The sequence below is a fragment of the Silurus meridionalis genome, chromosome 20, assembly GCF_014805685.1.
Source record: "Silurus meridionalis isolate SWU-2019-XX chromosome 20, ASM1480568v1, whole genome shotgun sequence".
Taxonomy (NCBI): domain Eukaryota; kingdom Metazoa; phylum Chordata; class Actinopteri; order Siluriformes; family Siluridae; genus Silurus; species Silurus meridionalis.
The window spans coordinates 11603596-11620254 of NC_060903.1; the positions used below are offsets into that span (position 1 = coordinate 11603596).

Consider the following 16659-nt stretch of genomic DNA (forward strand, 5'->3'; position numbering starts at 1 on the left):
CTTGCAGTGAGTCTGTTACTGCGCTGTGGAGGAATTTTGGTCCAGTCATCTATGCAGAATTGTTGTAATTCAGCCACATTGGAGTTTTTTTGAGCATGAACCACCTTTTTAAGGTCATGCCACAGCATCTCAATAGAATTCAGGTCAGGACTTCATGACTAGGCCTCCAAAGTCTCCATTTTGTTTTTCTTCAGCCATTCAGAGGCGGACTTGCTGGTGTGTTCTAGATCAGAACCCAAGTTTGCTTCAGCTTGAGGTAATGAACAGATAGCCGAAGACAGCAAGTCTTCCAGGTCCCGAAGCAGCAAAACAGCCCCAAACCATCACACTACCACCACCATATTTTACTGTTGGTATGATGTTCTTTATCTGAAATGCGGTTTTACTTTTATGCCAGACGTAATGGGACACACACCTGCCAAAAAGTTAAAGACTTTTGGGAAAATACTCTGTGGACTGACAAGACAAAAGTTTGAGATCATCAAGATGTTTTCTGGCAAAACTGAGATGAGCCTTTATGTTCTTTTTGCTCAGCAGCGTCAACTTTTTGTCCCAGTCTTTTTCTTATGGTGGAGTCATGAACACTGACATTAACTAAGGCAAGTGAGACCTGCAGTTCTTTGGTTGTTGTGGGGTCTTTTGTGACCTGTTGGATAAGTTGTCACTGTGCTCTTGGGGTCATTTTGGTCGGCCAGCCAATTCTGGGAAGTTTCTCCACTGTTCCATGTTTTTGCCATTTGTGAATAATCGCTCTCACTGTGGTTTTGAGGATCTTTTGGTCTACTTTACTTTGTCAGGCAGTTCCTATTTAAGAGATTGTGAACAGGCGTGGCAGTAATCAGGCCTGGGTGTGGCCAGAGAAATTTAACTCAGGTGTGATGAACTACAGTTTTAACAAGGGGGCAAACACCTTTTCACACCGGGCCATGTAGTTTTGGATTTTGTTTTCGCTCAATAATAAAAAACCTTCATTTAAAAACTGCATCTGGTTTTTACTTGTGTCTTTTACTATTATGTAAATAAGTTTGATGATCTAAAGCATTAAAGTGTGATAAACTATAAACACTATATATATATATATATATATATATATATATATATATAGATAGATAGATAGATAGATAGATAGATAGATAGATAGATAGATAGATAGAGAGATAGAGAGATTAAGACTAAACATTACCAACTGATAGTTAAGCTGTCACTAAGATAGTATTGATAACTTATGAACAGCTAAGTCTACCTTTCTGTTAATTTAATTGCAAGGATACCTAAAATATTTGAATTTAATTTTGAAGTAATAAGTGCAGAGATAAAAATTTTACAGTTTACCATTTCAAAATTTAGCAGTTTGGCACAAACGTCTTATATGGTTCATTTTTGTTGATGGTCATGAATGTTCACAATCCTTTTTGCACATACACAGGTGTATATACATATAGTTATATATTTCTGATGATAAGCTGTCCTTTTTTTGCACCAAAAATATAATTATTAAGCTATGGCAACTCTCAGGATGAAGATTGCAAGTGTTTGTTTATAGGAATCTAGTAGAGTAATAGTGACCACCATAGCATATCTATGCAGGTGGTGTTGGAGAGGATGAGGCTGGAATGGAAATATAGGCATAGTGAGCACAGAGACATTTTAGTATTATGTTTAAAATGGCTTGGCCCCATAAGACCAATGCATTGTGACATGTTTTAAAAAAAAATTAGGCATGCTTGAATGCTTTCTTTTTATGTGAGAAAGGGTTTTCCTTAATGCAACAGACTCCTGTCAAATGCAATGAGTTAACAATATGTCAGAAAAATAAGTTTATATCTTCCCCATTCCTTTTTGTACCTATCTCCTGATAAATAATTACAATAATAATCATTTTTATGCCAGGTTTTTAAAAGATTTAATGTTTTGAAATGATTGTTTGTTTTGATCACAGTTTTTTTTTAGGAAAAACTTGTTAAATCCAGACAATGGCATTCAATAACATTCCATCCAACATGTATACCTGTCTGTTTGTCAGGAATGAAACATCATGAAACAACCACAGACTACAAATGAAAAGGGCCTGTACCTCCAATCAGATATTAATGGGTGTGAACTTTGTTAGTTTTGCGAAGATGAGATGCATAAATGCAGTTGCTTTGTTTATAAAACATATACATTTCACTGACAAAACATGAGAATAAAGCTGGTGTTGTGAAAGTATACTGCAGTAAAGTGAAGAGGCGGTAATCACTTTTGCACTATTCTGCCTGAATGAAATAATTTAGTTTGGCACACATAAACAGGAAAGGTCTTACCCTGTACCTGCAGGTGTATGACTGTGCCTGTGGGTGTCCGTGTGCTGAAGTCTCATCGAGAACTAAGCTTTCCAGAGTTGCAGTCAAAGTGAAGAATCAGTGACCGTACACACACAAATGTATGCACATTCATAAACTGAGACATAGCTCTCACCTCGGCATGGCTGACCTTTATCACTGTGGAACTACCTTACTGAAGACATAACCTTCTGTAGAAGACAACAAAAATATCAGTACTGATTATCTTCTTCGATTCTCAATAGTTCCATTTCTCTTTCTTTCCTGCATATACACATTGTTTACAGCCTCCATGACAGTATAAATACTTGATATGATATTTTCAAACATAAAAACATGCTGTCAGTTAATGTTATAATGTGTGTTTAAGTGTGTTTAATTTAATATAGAAATAGAAGTCAGAGATATGGGTATACAACAGGGTAATAAGACATCAAATCCTCCAGATGTCTTACAAACTTAAATTAATCATTCATTTTTACATGGTTAGTTGCTCTGTTTTAGATGTAATGTCATCTATATCAATAACATTACCAAACAAAATGAAAACCACTCACAGGCAAAAATAATAACACATTATTAGACCCAATGGCTCCGGTCACATGATGGGATATATTAGGCAGCAACAGTCATTTCACAAAGTTCACAAAGCAGAAAAAATGTTAGGATTCAAATGACTTTGACAAGGGCCACATACAGCAGGCTTTGGGGTGTGTTTCTAGTATGCAGTAGGTAGCACCTAACAAATTGATCTAAGGATGGAAACCAGAAAACCTGCTCAGTCATTGGCTCCCAACACTCAGTGATGCCCATGGGTAGTAAAGGGCAGTGTTGGGCAACGTTACTTTTAAAAGTAATGCATTATAATATGGAAGTACTCCCCAAAAAAGTAACTAATTACGTTACTTAGTTACTTTTTATGGAAAGTAACACGTTATATTACTTTTGCGTTACTTGCATCTCTTTCACGGTTGTATGTAACAGGTGTAATATAGATAATTGCCATTAAGAAATGTTATATTTGAGCAAAATACATGTCTTATACATTTAAAATGCTTAATAACTTCTTAGATAACAATAAGATGATCGACTAAATTTTGACCACAAGGCTGAACACTTTTCAGTCGCACTTCTGTACACTGCTTTGCAATCTGCCCCGCCATCAGGAATGTAACTATCGTTTGTGTATATAAGGTTATGGGTGTGGGCTGCACACCGGTGATGTGGAGGGAGAACATACCTTTCACTGTCATCACGTAAAACATCGTGCAATTCTGTAAATATGACCTCGTCCTCATCTACATCATTCTCTGCTTCATCATCAGATTGAAACATTCTGAACACTTTTACAAAGTTTGCGCTATTATCAGTGACCGTGGCAGTTTATCTTCCCACAAAGAGCAAACGAGCTGTGAATTTGCTCTCTATCTCCGCTGTGATGGCATCGTACATGTGTCTCCCACAGAGAACTTTTATTCTGAGCAGTCCATAGAGCTGCAGTGGTGAAGAGTCGGCAAAAGTTTTCTATATTTCTGTCTCCATTTCCATATATGCAACATTGCATAATGTTGCATATATTCAACATTATACACACACACACACACACACACACACACACATAGTGCTGTGCTTTACATGCAGATGTTTTTTTTTTTTAAGTGGTATTTTTTTGCAGTTGACAAGAGCTTTTTACCAACACATAATCTACACTTAACCATTATTCCTTTCTCCTTTTCCTCAACTATTTCAAAATAATAAGAATACTTCCATCACAGTAATGTAATGCTCTGGTTTGCCATCTCCGCTTCTGACCAGCTTCTGTTCCCGCGGCTCGCACGTATGAGTGCGCGATTCTACGTGACTACGTTCATTTTAATTCAGTATTTTTTTTTTATGCAAAACGTAACGTGCGTTACACCCAACACTGGTAAAGGGTAGGCTTCGAATCCCACAGAAGAGCTACAATAGCACAAATCTCTGTTCAAGCGGACCTACGGGAAGAAAGCCAGCTAGCAGATTAAGCAAGATGGCTCTGAGCAACATTCTAGTGAGCAAACTTGGGTTCTCGTTTTCATGCAGATGCACACTGCCTTATCCCAGTGTCAGATACTACAGCACACCTCCAGACGGCTTTGGGAATCCATGTAAGGCATGCGGTTTTAATGTTATGTCTGATCTACAGTGGATATTAAAAGTCTACACACCCTTATGAAATTTGCAGCAAGAAAAATGTCCGACTTGTTACATCTTTAATGTGATCTTCCAACATACATCTTAAGAGAAAAAAGAGATATTTGATAAACTTGAAATACATTTAAAATAAAATAAACTACCACAGCTTGATTGCATGTCTTGACAATCCTCCACACTAATACTTTGTGGAAACACCTTTTGGCTTTACTAGGAAATCACATCTTTTTGAACAAGTATCTTTTAATTTCACATATCTAGATTTTGGTATGCTTTTATTTTTTATTTTTTTGGCAAAAAAATTGTTTAAAAGTCAATGTTTCTTTAAATTGCAATTGGATCTCCTGTTGCAATTTAAAGGAACATGGATATTCTTTGCAAAATTGCAAAAAAAAAAAAAATAATCCATGTTCCTTTAAATTGCAAGGGAATCGCCTGTTTACCGCTCTTTTTTAGGGCATTCCATAGCTTTCCGATGGAATTGAGGTCTGGGGTCTGGCTTGGCAAATGCAAAACTTTAATTATACTTTGTCTTTGTTGATTTTTATGTGTGCTAAATGTTAAAATGCAAAATAGTTTTCAGCTTCTTGATAGAAGACAGAAGGTTTTGTGCCAAAATCTCTTGGTATGCTTCACTGTCAGGTACATTTAGTGCTTTCAATATTCTATTTGGCTCCTGATTGGTACCTTTCAACAATTAAGTTTCTTTGGCAATTATTTGTGGCCCATGTCTCTTTGTATAATGCAACCACAACCATTTAAGCAAATACTACTGCAACAACTGACTTTTATCTGCTTTTATTTAGAATCACTTTAATTGAAGGAAGTTGTATGCTATTTACCTACAGGCTTCATTTTAAATGTGTATGGTTAAATCTGAGAACTGTTAGAGTCCCATCACACTTTATGTACATTACTGATGTCATATACTCTGTATATTGTGTTCGTATTAAATCTGTATTGTCTATATTGTCTAATTGTCTGTATAGTCTAAGCTAAATGTATAGTGTTTATTTATGTCTGTACTTTTGAGTCACCAACAGCTGGAACCAAATTCCTTGTGTGTCAACACACTTGGCCAATAAACTTGATTCTGATTCTGCAAGTGTGTGCTGATTTATGCAGTCAAGGTGTTGTTGAGTGTTTGTAGGAGTTAAAATTTCAAATGACAAAACATTCAAAATCTAGCCGCATTTTCAACTTTCATGTATTACTTCTGCAGCGCATGCGCAAACTATTGGGTACGTAAACTTTAGCTTAATGCTTGATAATTATCATGGTGAGAAAAGACAACAAACGGTAAAAGAGGACAACAAATATATACATTTTGCCCTTTCGGAAGAAAAGTTGTATGTGTTCTCTAAAAGTAAACACTTCCGTTATAGGCATCACTTAAGGTCAGAGGGCAGTTGTACGAGGCTGCGTTGCATTCTGGTTTAAGTAGTGTAAACTAATGCCATCTATTTGAATTCCTTATGTATTTGTCGCTATTTTAATGTCAAGTATGTTTGTGATTTAATTACGAGTAATTTAAATAACTTAATATAAACTTTAATGTTCAAGAGTAAAGTATTTTATAGGAAAGTCCGTTATTTATTTTCATTTAAACTACAATATCCGGCTTCTTTATTTCCGGTCGGGACTTTGGCGTCGTTGAACAGACAGTGGGTGGAGAAAAACAACCGCTTCCGTGTTGATCTCAGCGGATAAATAACAACTAAATGATTAAACAAACGGGGCAGAATGCTATAATGGTTTTATAAATCATTTCGTCAGAAAGGAATCGCTCATGAAAATGTCGTCGCCACAAGGCTCAAAGAAAAGGGACAAGCGAATTTTATCAGGAATCTGTCCAGATTCCAAATGTCATGCAAGATTGTTCTTCCCTGCTTATAGCTCAGTTAGCATTGAATGCACGGAATGTGGCCAGCGTCATGAACAGAAGAATCTTTTAAATGTGGAAGAAGTAACCGACCCTGATGTTGTGCTTCATAATTTACTGAGAAACGCTTTGCTCGATGTTACTGGAGCTCCCAAAAAAAGCACAGAACTGGTCAAAGTGATGGGTCTGTCCAACTACCACTGCAAGCTGCTGTCACCGATTCTTACCCGTTACGGAATGGACAAACAGACTGGAAAAGCGAAACTACTACGGGAGATAAATCAAGGTGAGCTCTTTGACTGTTCGCTGTTAGGTGGCCGAGCTTTTCTTATAGAGCAGGAGCACGTATCTACAGTTGGCTATGGTAAGGACAGATCTGGCAGCCTCATATACCTCCACGACACATTGGAGGAGATAAAGAAAGCCAACAACAACAAAGAATGTCTCATTCCTGTGCATGTGGATGGAGATGGCCATTGCCTAGTTCATGCTGTGTCCAGGGCTTTAGTGGGTCGTGAGCTGTTTTGGCACGCGCTGAGAGAAAACCTTAAGCTCAGTTTTAAACAAAACCTGGATCGCTATAAGGCTCTCTTTCAAGACTTTATTGACACTGTAGAATGGGAGGACATCATCAACGAGTGTGACCCTTTGTTCGTGCCTCCGGAGGGTGTCCCTCTTGGATTGAGGAACATCCATATTTTTGGCTTAGCCAATGTCCTTCACCGTCCCATAATTCTGCTGGACTCTCTGAGTGGCATGAGGAGCTCAGGTGACTACTCGGCCACGTTTCTGCCAGGCTTGGTGCCCGAGGAGCAATGCAGGGGAAAGGATGGTACCCTCAACAAGCCCATCTGCATTGCATGGAGCAGCTCAGGCAGGAATCATTATCTCCCTCTAGTGGGTATTAAGGGGATGCTTCTCCCAAAACTGCCTGCAGCACTGATCCCCAAAGCTTGGGGAGTTCCACAAGAACTTATCAGTAGGTATATCAGTTTTGAAGCCTGTGGAGGCTGCATTATTGGGGGAGATCGAAGCTTGCAAGAGAAATACCTGCTCCGTTTAGTCAGTGCAATGGAAGAGGTTTTTATAGAGAAACATGGCATCCATCCTGCACTGGTGGCTGATGTTCATCAGTATTTTTACCGCAGAACAGGGGTGATTGGCATTCAACCAGAAGACGTGACAGAGGCAGCAAAAAAAATGGTGAAGGAGAATCGTCTGTACTGCTGTCTGATTTGCAATGCACTGTCTGAACTCCATGTTCCCTCTGAGTGGTTGGTGCCTGGTGGAAAACTATACAACCTTGCTAAGTCTACTCATGGCACTCTCCGTGGAGACAAGAACTACACTTTTCCATTGAATAACTTAGTATGCTCCTACTGCCCTGAGAGGGATGCACTGGTTCCTGACTACAAACTCAGTTCACTGACCACCTGCACCTGGTGCCACAGAAACTCTGCACGGCATGTCCGTGGTGATGGATCTATAGTGTACATTGATGGGGACCGTACAAACACACGCTCACAGGGTGGTAAGTGTGGTTGTGGCTTTAAACATTTCTGGGAAGGAAAGGAGTATGATAACTTGCCAGAGGCATTTCCAATTACCCTTGAATGGGGTGGCCGTGTAGTTCGAGAGACTGTCTATTGGTTCCAGTATGAATTAGATGTGGCACTGAACAGCAATGTCTACAATGTGGCAATGTGCCTCGTCACAAAGCACTTCCCAGGAGAGTTTGGCAGTGAGATTCTTGTGCAGAAGGTAGTGAACACTGTTCTGCACCATACAGCAAAGAAGAACCCAGAGGAGTACCACCCCGTGGCTATAGAGGGTGCTCACATGCAGGGTCAAGGTCAAGGGGGTGGGAAAGTGGTAGAGTGGGATGCAAACCCTCCCCAAAAGATTATATTGACAGGACAAAAGGGCCGCACATTACATAAAGAGGAACTGGTGATGAGCCAAGCAGAGAGAAGTCTGCAACATAAGATTAGTGAGCAGGCAGCTCTGTCTCAACGCAGACGCACACAACATCAGAGGATGCAAGACCAGATTGCAGAGCCTCGCCCTGCCTCCCCTGCCCCCTTCTCCTCAGCCCCACCCACACCCACTAAAGGCTTGACCCCTAGTGGGCAAAAGAAGATCCGGGTGACAACCAGTGATGGGAGACAGGCGACACTACAGCTGCAAGCCCATAATACCTATGCAGAGCTGCAGGAAGCCATCACAGAGGCCTTCAACTTACAGCCCCACCAACAGTGCATTCGACATGGCTTTCCTCCTCGGGAACTGCCCCCACCACCCCCAGAACAACAGGACCAACCTGTGGCCCTGCAACATGGAGACCGCATTACTGTGGAAGTGCTCAAGGAGAGTGTACCAGATTCTCAAACAGATACTCATACCCCAATGGAACCTTGGCTCAGCAGAACCAGCAGCCGAGAGTTAGAGGATGGTGTTGACCTGGAGATGTCTTCACTCTGTCTCCTTGCAACACTTATGGGTAGGACATAACCTTTCGAAAAGCAGTAACAGCCTTTGTGCATTTATGTCAGTGTAAACACAAAGTAAGATTATTCAGTGTAAATACAAGCTTTACTATGGAAAAAACACAAGCAAACAAACACAAGTAAATAATACATTGCTTATGTAAGTCTATTTAACTGTTTTGATTAAATTTATAAAAATTGCATTATGTAGTATTTTTCAGGAAACCAAATTTATCTGCATAGTTTCGGCAAATAGTTTGTACGTGTTAATTATATGACATTCTGGTGGATGTACATAATAAAATCCTCAGTCCATTGTTGCATTCAATATTGCAAACGTGTACTGTACAACAGAGGAAACGTACAGATCTTTTACAAATCTTGTTTATTAAACTGATGTTTGTGTAAATGTAGATAATTCGACTCAGTAATGTAACTTGAGTCAACTAACCTTCGCCTTTATTGCATTGATTTATTGTGCATTTATACACGGAATACTGTAATGATGAAATCCTCGTTTTTTTTCAACTGAAATAAATTAATAATAATTAAAGAATAATTAAAGAAAGCAATTATTCGAGCTAATCAAGCTAACATGAATCAATAACATTACACAAGTCAGACCGGCTTTGCCATTAAAACAAACAATATGCTGCTATGAAAAAGGAGAATGCACTCTAATGACTTTTAGCATTTATAGAGAGACCGGTTCGCTTATTTGAGTTGTATTTGAGTTGTATTTAAAAGGTATGCTAGTTTGGGCAGTGCTGATCATATTGCACACACATTGCAATGGTTTACTGAAGTCAATTTTTTACATCATCAATTAAGACTAAAAAGTAATTAAACATTTGACTGATATGCAGTTTAATGTCCAGGTATGACCTGTGACCTTTACTCCTGCCTTGTGGAGGATTTTGGTGATGACACTGGCAGTTGTTTTCGGGTTTTCATCGCGGCACTCACAATATTTCTGTGATCAGATGCTCTGTGAGGCTAACCCATTTGATGTCTGCTTTTTAGTATACAACTGTTGTTGTTTTTTTTATTTATAGTAATTTCAAATTGTTGTATTAACTAAACTCAGATTAAGACTGATCTCGGGTCTTCAAGTTAGATAATCCCTTTTAACAGCAAATGCAATTTTTGCATGCATAAACTAGAACTTATATATATATATATATATATATATATATATATATATATATATATATATATATATATATATATATATATATATATATATAGTGTGTGTGTGTGTGTGTATCGTACAATCTTATTTATTCTTTATTAACGCATTATCTGTGTAAAGCTGCTTTGAGACAATGTTATGCGCTATTCAAATAAATATGGATTGAAATTTAATTGAATCTAATAGCAAGTGGCTAAACTCCACCCTATTCGGTCTCCACCTCTAATCAAAGATTTTATTAATAATGGTTAATAGAAAAACAATATCAGTAAACATTCTTAAATGATTCAACCAATATAATAATTTGGAAATAACAGCTTTAATATTAACAAATCATTGAAACAAAGTCAAACATACATTTTTCATACAACCATCAAGTAGATTTCACAAACAGGTAATATACATATGGATATTATTTGAGAAACTTACTTGCTCTTACTTAAAGATGCAACTGTGCTATTTTTGCTCTGTCTCTTAGGTGAGGATGTGTGGTCATATGCAAAGAAGTTACCTCATCTGTTTCAGCAGGGAGGAGTCTTCTATAACATTGTAAAGAAAGATATGGGTAAGTCTGCCTGTATATGTATGTGTGTATATGTGTGTGTATATATATTTGTATACTAGGGGTGTAACAGAAAATAAAATACACGTTACGGTACCTCGATGTTTAGTTTCGGTACGGTTAGTGGGAAGAAATTGCTTGTTGTTTTTTATTAACACAGTTTATTATTATTATTATTATTATTATTATTATTATTATTATTATTGACATTTGTGATCAACATTTGAACATTTTATATTTTTAAAACAATTTTACCTAAATGCCTGCTTATAATATATAAAATAATATTCTATAAAAAAATAAAATAGAATAAATGAAATTAATGCAATATACTTATTATATTGATTCAATTGAGTAATTAATTAAATTGGCACAAATTTAATTGATTAAGTAAAATTCATTCAATGAAAACATTTAATTAAATAGTTTACATTAAATTAAATAGTTGACATTTCTTAGATTATTTGGGTAAAACAGGTGTGTGTGTGTTTGTGTGTGTGTGTGTTTTTCATTGAATATAATTGTCTAAAGATATGATCTACTTAACTGTTCTACTTATTTCAGACTTTATCAAACATCATTCCTTCTATCCTTCATTCATTTACTCTCTCAATATGTGGAATTGTCAGGATTTTCTCCTTTTAAAAGAAATTCTTGAAGCTGAACATAAAATGCTGAAGAATCCATAGCGCTAGCATTAGCTGCTAGCCACTTCCTAGTTAGCTAACGCTATGAATTCTTTAGTGTTTTCATGCCTGCGCAAAACAAATCTTATTTCTGGTACGGAGTGAGTAACCACAGTAACACTGCACTAAATCTAGTGTATTTTTTTTTACCAATGGCATTGTTGTGTATGTTTTCAAGCTTAAAAATAATTTAAAAAAAAGAAAAGAATGAGGCGGTAACTAAACAAACTTGCGGCCCACAACTTAATGTTTGGACGGGGCCATGTTTACCACTGTGTAGCTTTTCTTTGAACAACAGATGTGTCCATGATACAGCAGCAAAAGAAAAAATGTACAAATATAAAGCAGAAACACAGTACAAATATATACAGTACAGTATATAAATACAAAAAAAAAACCAAGAATGATAGTAGTATTACTATCACACAAAATAATTGTACTGGGTAATATTGCACAGTTTAAAAAATGTTATTGGACAAAAATATTTTATACGTTTTATTACACAGTTTCAAAAATAGTATAAATAGTGTGTATAATGGTGACTGGAGAAGACCTTTCGGTATCACTCCTGCAGACACTTCAGTCGCTCACTAAAGGAGCTGCTCAGAAAGGCAACTGTTTCATACAGGGGGTGAGAGTCATTCTCCAGTATTGATGATAGTTTAGCTACCATCCTCCTTTCTTCAACCTCCTGTACTGTGTCCAGGGGCATCCCCAGGACTGAGCTGGCCTTCCTGATTAACTTGTCCAAACTCTTCTTGTCTGCAGTAGAGATGGTGCTGCACCAGCAGACCGACCACTCCATAGAAGATGGCCAAGGCCACCACAGAGTCACAAAAGGTTTTCAGTAGCTCCCCCTGCATGCCAAAAGACCTTTGTCTCCTCAGCAGAAAGAGTCTGCTCTGTCCTTTTTTATATAAATTGCTTCTGTATCATCTGTCTAGTCCAGTTTGCTGTTTAGATGAACATCCAGTTATTTCTAAGAGTCCACTCTCTCAATGTCCTTTTAGCAAAATTTTCACTGGTGAAAGTGAAGAGTGTTTGTGCCTGCAGAAATCTACCACCAGTTCTTTGGTCTTCCCCACATTTATCTGGAGAAAGTTTAATTGGCACCAGTTGACATAGTCCTGGATCAGTCCATAAACAGGCATTCGATTGCGGAGTCATCGAAGAACCTCTGCAGGTGGCAGGTTGCTGAGCTGAACATGAAGTCTGCAGTGTAGACAGTTAAGAGGAACAGAGCCAGGACTCTGCAGGGCTTTGGTGTTGCAGACAACCATGTCCTCACATGCTGTGTTCAGTTAGTGAGGTATATCCAGTATCCAGGTCAATAGATAATTGTCCACCCCTATGTACACCAAGCTGGCCATTCCATGGGCACTAATGCACCTCTATACAATCAGAGATGTAGGCATTGAGTGCTGATAACATATCAAATGGTCCCACTCCTCTTGAGTCTGGAGAACACAGTGTCCATTGTTTCCAAGAAGAATTTCACATTTCAATTAATTGGACGACAGAACAGTTTTCCACTTTTGCCTCAGTACATTTTAAATGAGCTTTGGCCCAGAGAAGAAGACAGAGTTTCTGGATCATGTTTACTTATGGCTTTTTTTTTGCATAGTAGAGCTTTAACCTGTATTTTTGGATGACAATGCAAACTGTGTTTACAGGGAATGATTTCTTAAGATGTTTAAGAGCCTATGTAATAATTATCATTGCAGAATTATGCCTGTTTTTAATGCAGCGCCATCTAAGAGCCCAAGGATCATGCCAATATTGATTTTTGCCCTTGTCCCATGCACACAGAGATTCCCCAGATCCAGTCTTTTGGTGTTACTGTAAATGATGGGATATCCAAAACTGTCAGATTTTATGTAGAGAACCATTATTTTGAAATTGTTCCACAATTTGTAGACACAGTTTCCTGCAGATTGGTGAAAATCTGCCCATCTTTACTTCTGACTCTGCTCCTCTAATATACACTTTTTACACCCAACCATGCAACAGACCAGCTGCTATTTAACCCTAAGGTATATATAGGTTTTAGAGCAACATATGCTTCCATCCAGCGTGGCTTCATAATCTAATTTCTATGTTCGGTTGTGAATAAAATATGGGTTTATGAGATTTGCAAAACATTTTGGTTGTATTACAGTTCTTTAAACGAGTCATTGAACAAGGAAATATCTCAACAACAATCACAAATAAAGGTTTGAGCAATTGTGGGTGACATAAATACAGGATGCAATTGTGTAGAGTTTTTTAACCGTGTGTGTGTGTGTGTGTGTGTGTGTGTGTGTGTGTGTGTGTGTGTGTGTGGGTGGGTGTGTGTGTGTGGGTGTGTGTGTGTTACTATGTTTGACTTCAGGTCTATTGGATGGGAAGCACTGCACTCTGCCACACCTGACTGGTAAGACATTTGTGTTTAATGCAGCAGAGCAGCGTTTGGAGCTGTGTGTGGATGCTGCTGGCCACTTCCCAGTGGGCCCTAATGTGGAGGAAATTATACAAGAGACATTGTCCCAACTTTGTTCTGAGGCTTCCCTTCACAACCGTGACGGAAGCCCTGCTCATGGCCTAAAACTGGGCAGTGGAGGGGTGGTGCGCAAGAAGGAGCAGGCAGTTACTGCTTTCCAGGGAAAAGGCCACTCACTGGGATCCACCTCACATGAGCACCCACCAATCAGGCGTGAACACAGCAACGGAGTGGACCTAAGTGGCAGTGTACAGGGGGAAGGGCTAGCACGGGCAAGGGAAGAGCTGGTGCGTGTGGCCCCAGGCATGCTCACCCTGCGGGAAGGGTGTCGGGAATTAGAATTAGAGCCCACAGCGATTGAGGCTCAACGGCATCGTCTACAGGAGATGGTGTCAAATATACAGGCTTCTATGGACAAACACTTACGGCAGCAGACAACACCTAGCACTGCTGCTAAGCAAGATGACAAGGAGGAAGAGCTAGATGAGCAAAAAGATATAAAGAGTCAAGGGGCAGATTCTCCAAGCATCTCTGAGCCCATGGACCAGTCCTTATGATGTGCTCTTGTGCAAATGTACTTAAAAAACTTAATCATATTTACCAATAACTATATGTGAGGTTCTCAGCTTAATTCCTGAGTAATTGTTATAAAGAGGTTGAAGTTGAGCAAAGGTGCTGGTAAAAATTAGCTTTTTCCATATATTGCAGCACACACATTCATGCTTTACATAGACATTTAAGTCAGGAGCACACAGTGACTGTGTGTAAAACCAAGTGCATCTGGTTTTCAATACACAAATCCTTCTGTAGCGGTTTATACTCCAAAATCAGCTACAAAATGCATTTACCCAGCATCCCTTATAGATAGTGGGTTGTTGTTAGTCTGTTGTGAAAGTAAAGGGACTCCTAATTGTTGTAATGTAGTTCAAATGCAACATTCAAAGATAATGCAGTGCTGATCCGATTTTTTTTCTTCAACTGGCTAGTGTGTGTTTTGCACGGTGATACTATTGGTAGAATATGATCTATACCTCTATGGGACTGTATATTTGTCTTCTGATTAAGCCAAGTGTGGATCAAATGAAAGGTGTCATTAGGAACTCTCCACTGGAACTCACCACTTGTTTTTGTGACCAGATTAAAACTGCCAGCTCTTGGTATTTGAAAGTCACAATGATGGAAGAATGTTGACAAATATAAACTGAAGGAATTTTGTTTATTTTTGGCACACAGTGCTATGCTTAACATGCTGCTGTGATATTAAATTCAACACAATATTGTTGTATCACAGATGATATAATCCTCTGAATTAGTAACACTAAAGATTAAAGGAGTGCTTTAGGTTTAACTTGAGTGTGGTAAAGTTTGTATAATATAATACATCTTTACTAAAGCAAGGAACACTTAGGAGTACTGGTTGACTGATTCTTTGATTCTTTCGTTGGCTGAGTGTAAATATTTACTGAATGGACTGTTTCTGGTGTGACTACTGTCCTCCACAGGGGTGCTGCTGCATTCTTGTCTGATTAGTTAAACCTTTAAAAAAAAAAAAAAAGGAGTTGTATTTCATTACTCAATTCTGAGTAAAAATGTGCACTGTATGTATCTACTGGATCTTGCAGGGGGATTTTTGTTAGCAAGCAGGCTGGGATGACCTGACCAAAGCTTTCCTCCTATACGTTTCAGACAGGTCTAGTGGAGAGTAATGTTATATTTACATTTGCTAGTGATGGCCTTGTACATGTTCTACCATTGTACATGCACTTCCACACAGCCTTAATGGTCACTAAGGTTTACTTACATCCCACTATATACAGTCTTTACAATTTTCTTCCTTCACCACAATTTTTTTTTATAATGATCTTGTATAATTTTATTATAAAATACTTTGATTATAACTGATTATAAGGTTGCTCAGGCTATTGTCTCATTCATTTATCTGTAAATTGATCTCCCAGTTCCTTTTTTGTTATTGCACAGCTTTTTAAGATGCAAGACTGTTTCAAGCGAAAGAAATGTCATGTGAGCATGCCTCTCTGAATGAAAGTAAGAAGTGGGTTTACTGTAGAATGGAGTGGAACCTTTACTGTGGACTTAAGTTTAGGCATTTTTCTTTTGATTTGCAAGTTACACGAATTAAAACATGAAGAAATAGTAGAAGGAATTGCTTGAGCTAACTAGCTCCTTTTATTTTATTGCTTGAATTATTTCAACTTTCGAGATTTTTCATGATACAAAGAAATGATTCATTATATTTCTCTGTTGGCTCATATATTTGAGAGAGAGAGAGAGAGAGAGAGAGAGAGAGAGAGAGATTTATATAAGCACTATTCTTTAACATTGGTAGTAATATGGGCAAAATGGAAAACGTATAGATCAGTTATTTACAGTTTTTATTTTCAACTGATCTTCCTGATGATGACCTGTAATATATAGTATATATTGTACTTTATCCTGTACATATGGTCATTTATTTTCCCATTGTTTTGATTTGTTGTTACTTTTGTTTGCCAACAAAGTGGTCTGAGGATCCTACACAGCTAAAGCATTCACAGTTTGCATGTGCAGTAAATTTTTGGCCTAAAACCTGAATAAAGTTCCTCCCTCACTGTAACACACTGTATTACTGGCCTCTCAGTTACCCTGCCAACAATCAGCACTGCTTTCTAAATAAAAACCTTTTCCATACAGCTTAATTAAGGAATATCATATTGAATAAATAAAGTTTATTCAGCTTTAAAAAAAATAAATAAATTGCAGCATGTACATCATTCATTTTGATTCATGCATTTTGTATTTTAAGATTTAATTATTTTTAATCTTGTGCTTTTTTTAAATGTAACGTCTTAATTATACATTTA

The 16659-nt window shown here is 37.9% G+C and overlaps 1 protein-coding gene across 1 annotated transcript; it reads left to right on the plus strand.

Moving 5' to 3' along the window:
* The first annotated feature begins 6159 nt into the window (after positions 1 to 6159).
* Positions 6160 to 16412, plus strand: vcpip1 (valosin containing protein (p97)/p47 complex interacting protein 1). The gene is made up of 3 exons (XM_046876341.1): positions 6160 to 8893; positions 10550 to 10636; positions 13691 to 16412. The coding sequence occupies exons 1-3, from the start codon at positions 6301 to 6303 to the stop codon at positions 14353 to 14355; spliced, it is 3345 nt and encodes a 1114-aa protein (XP_046732297.1). The 5' UTR covers positions 6160 to 6300; the 3' UTR covers positions 14356 to 16412.
* The last annotated feature ends 247 nt before the right edge of the window (positions 16413 to 16659 follow it).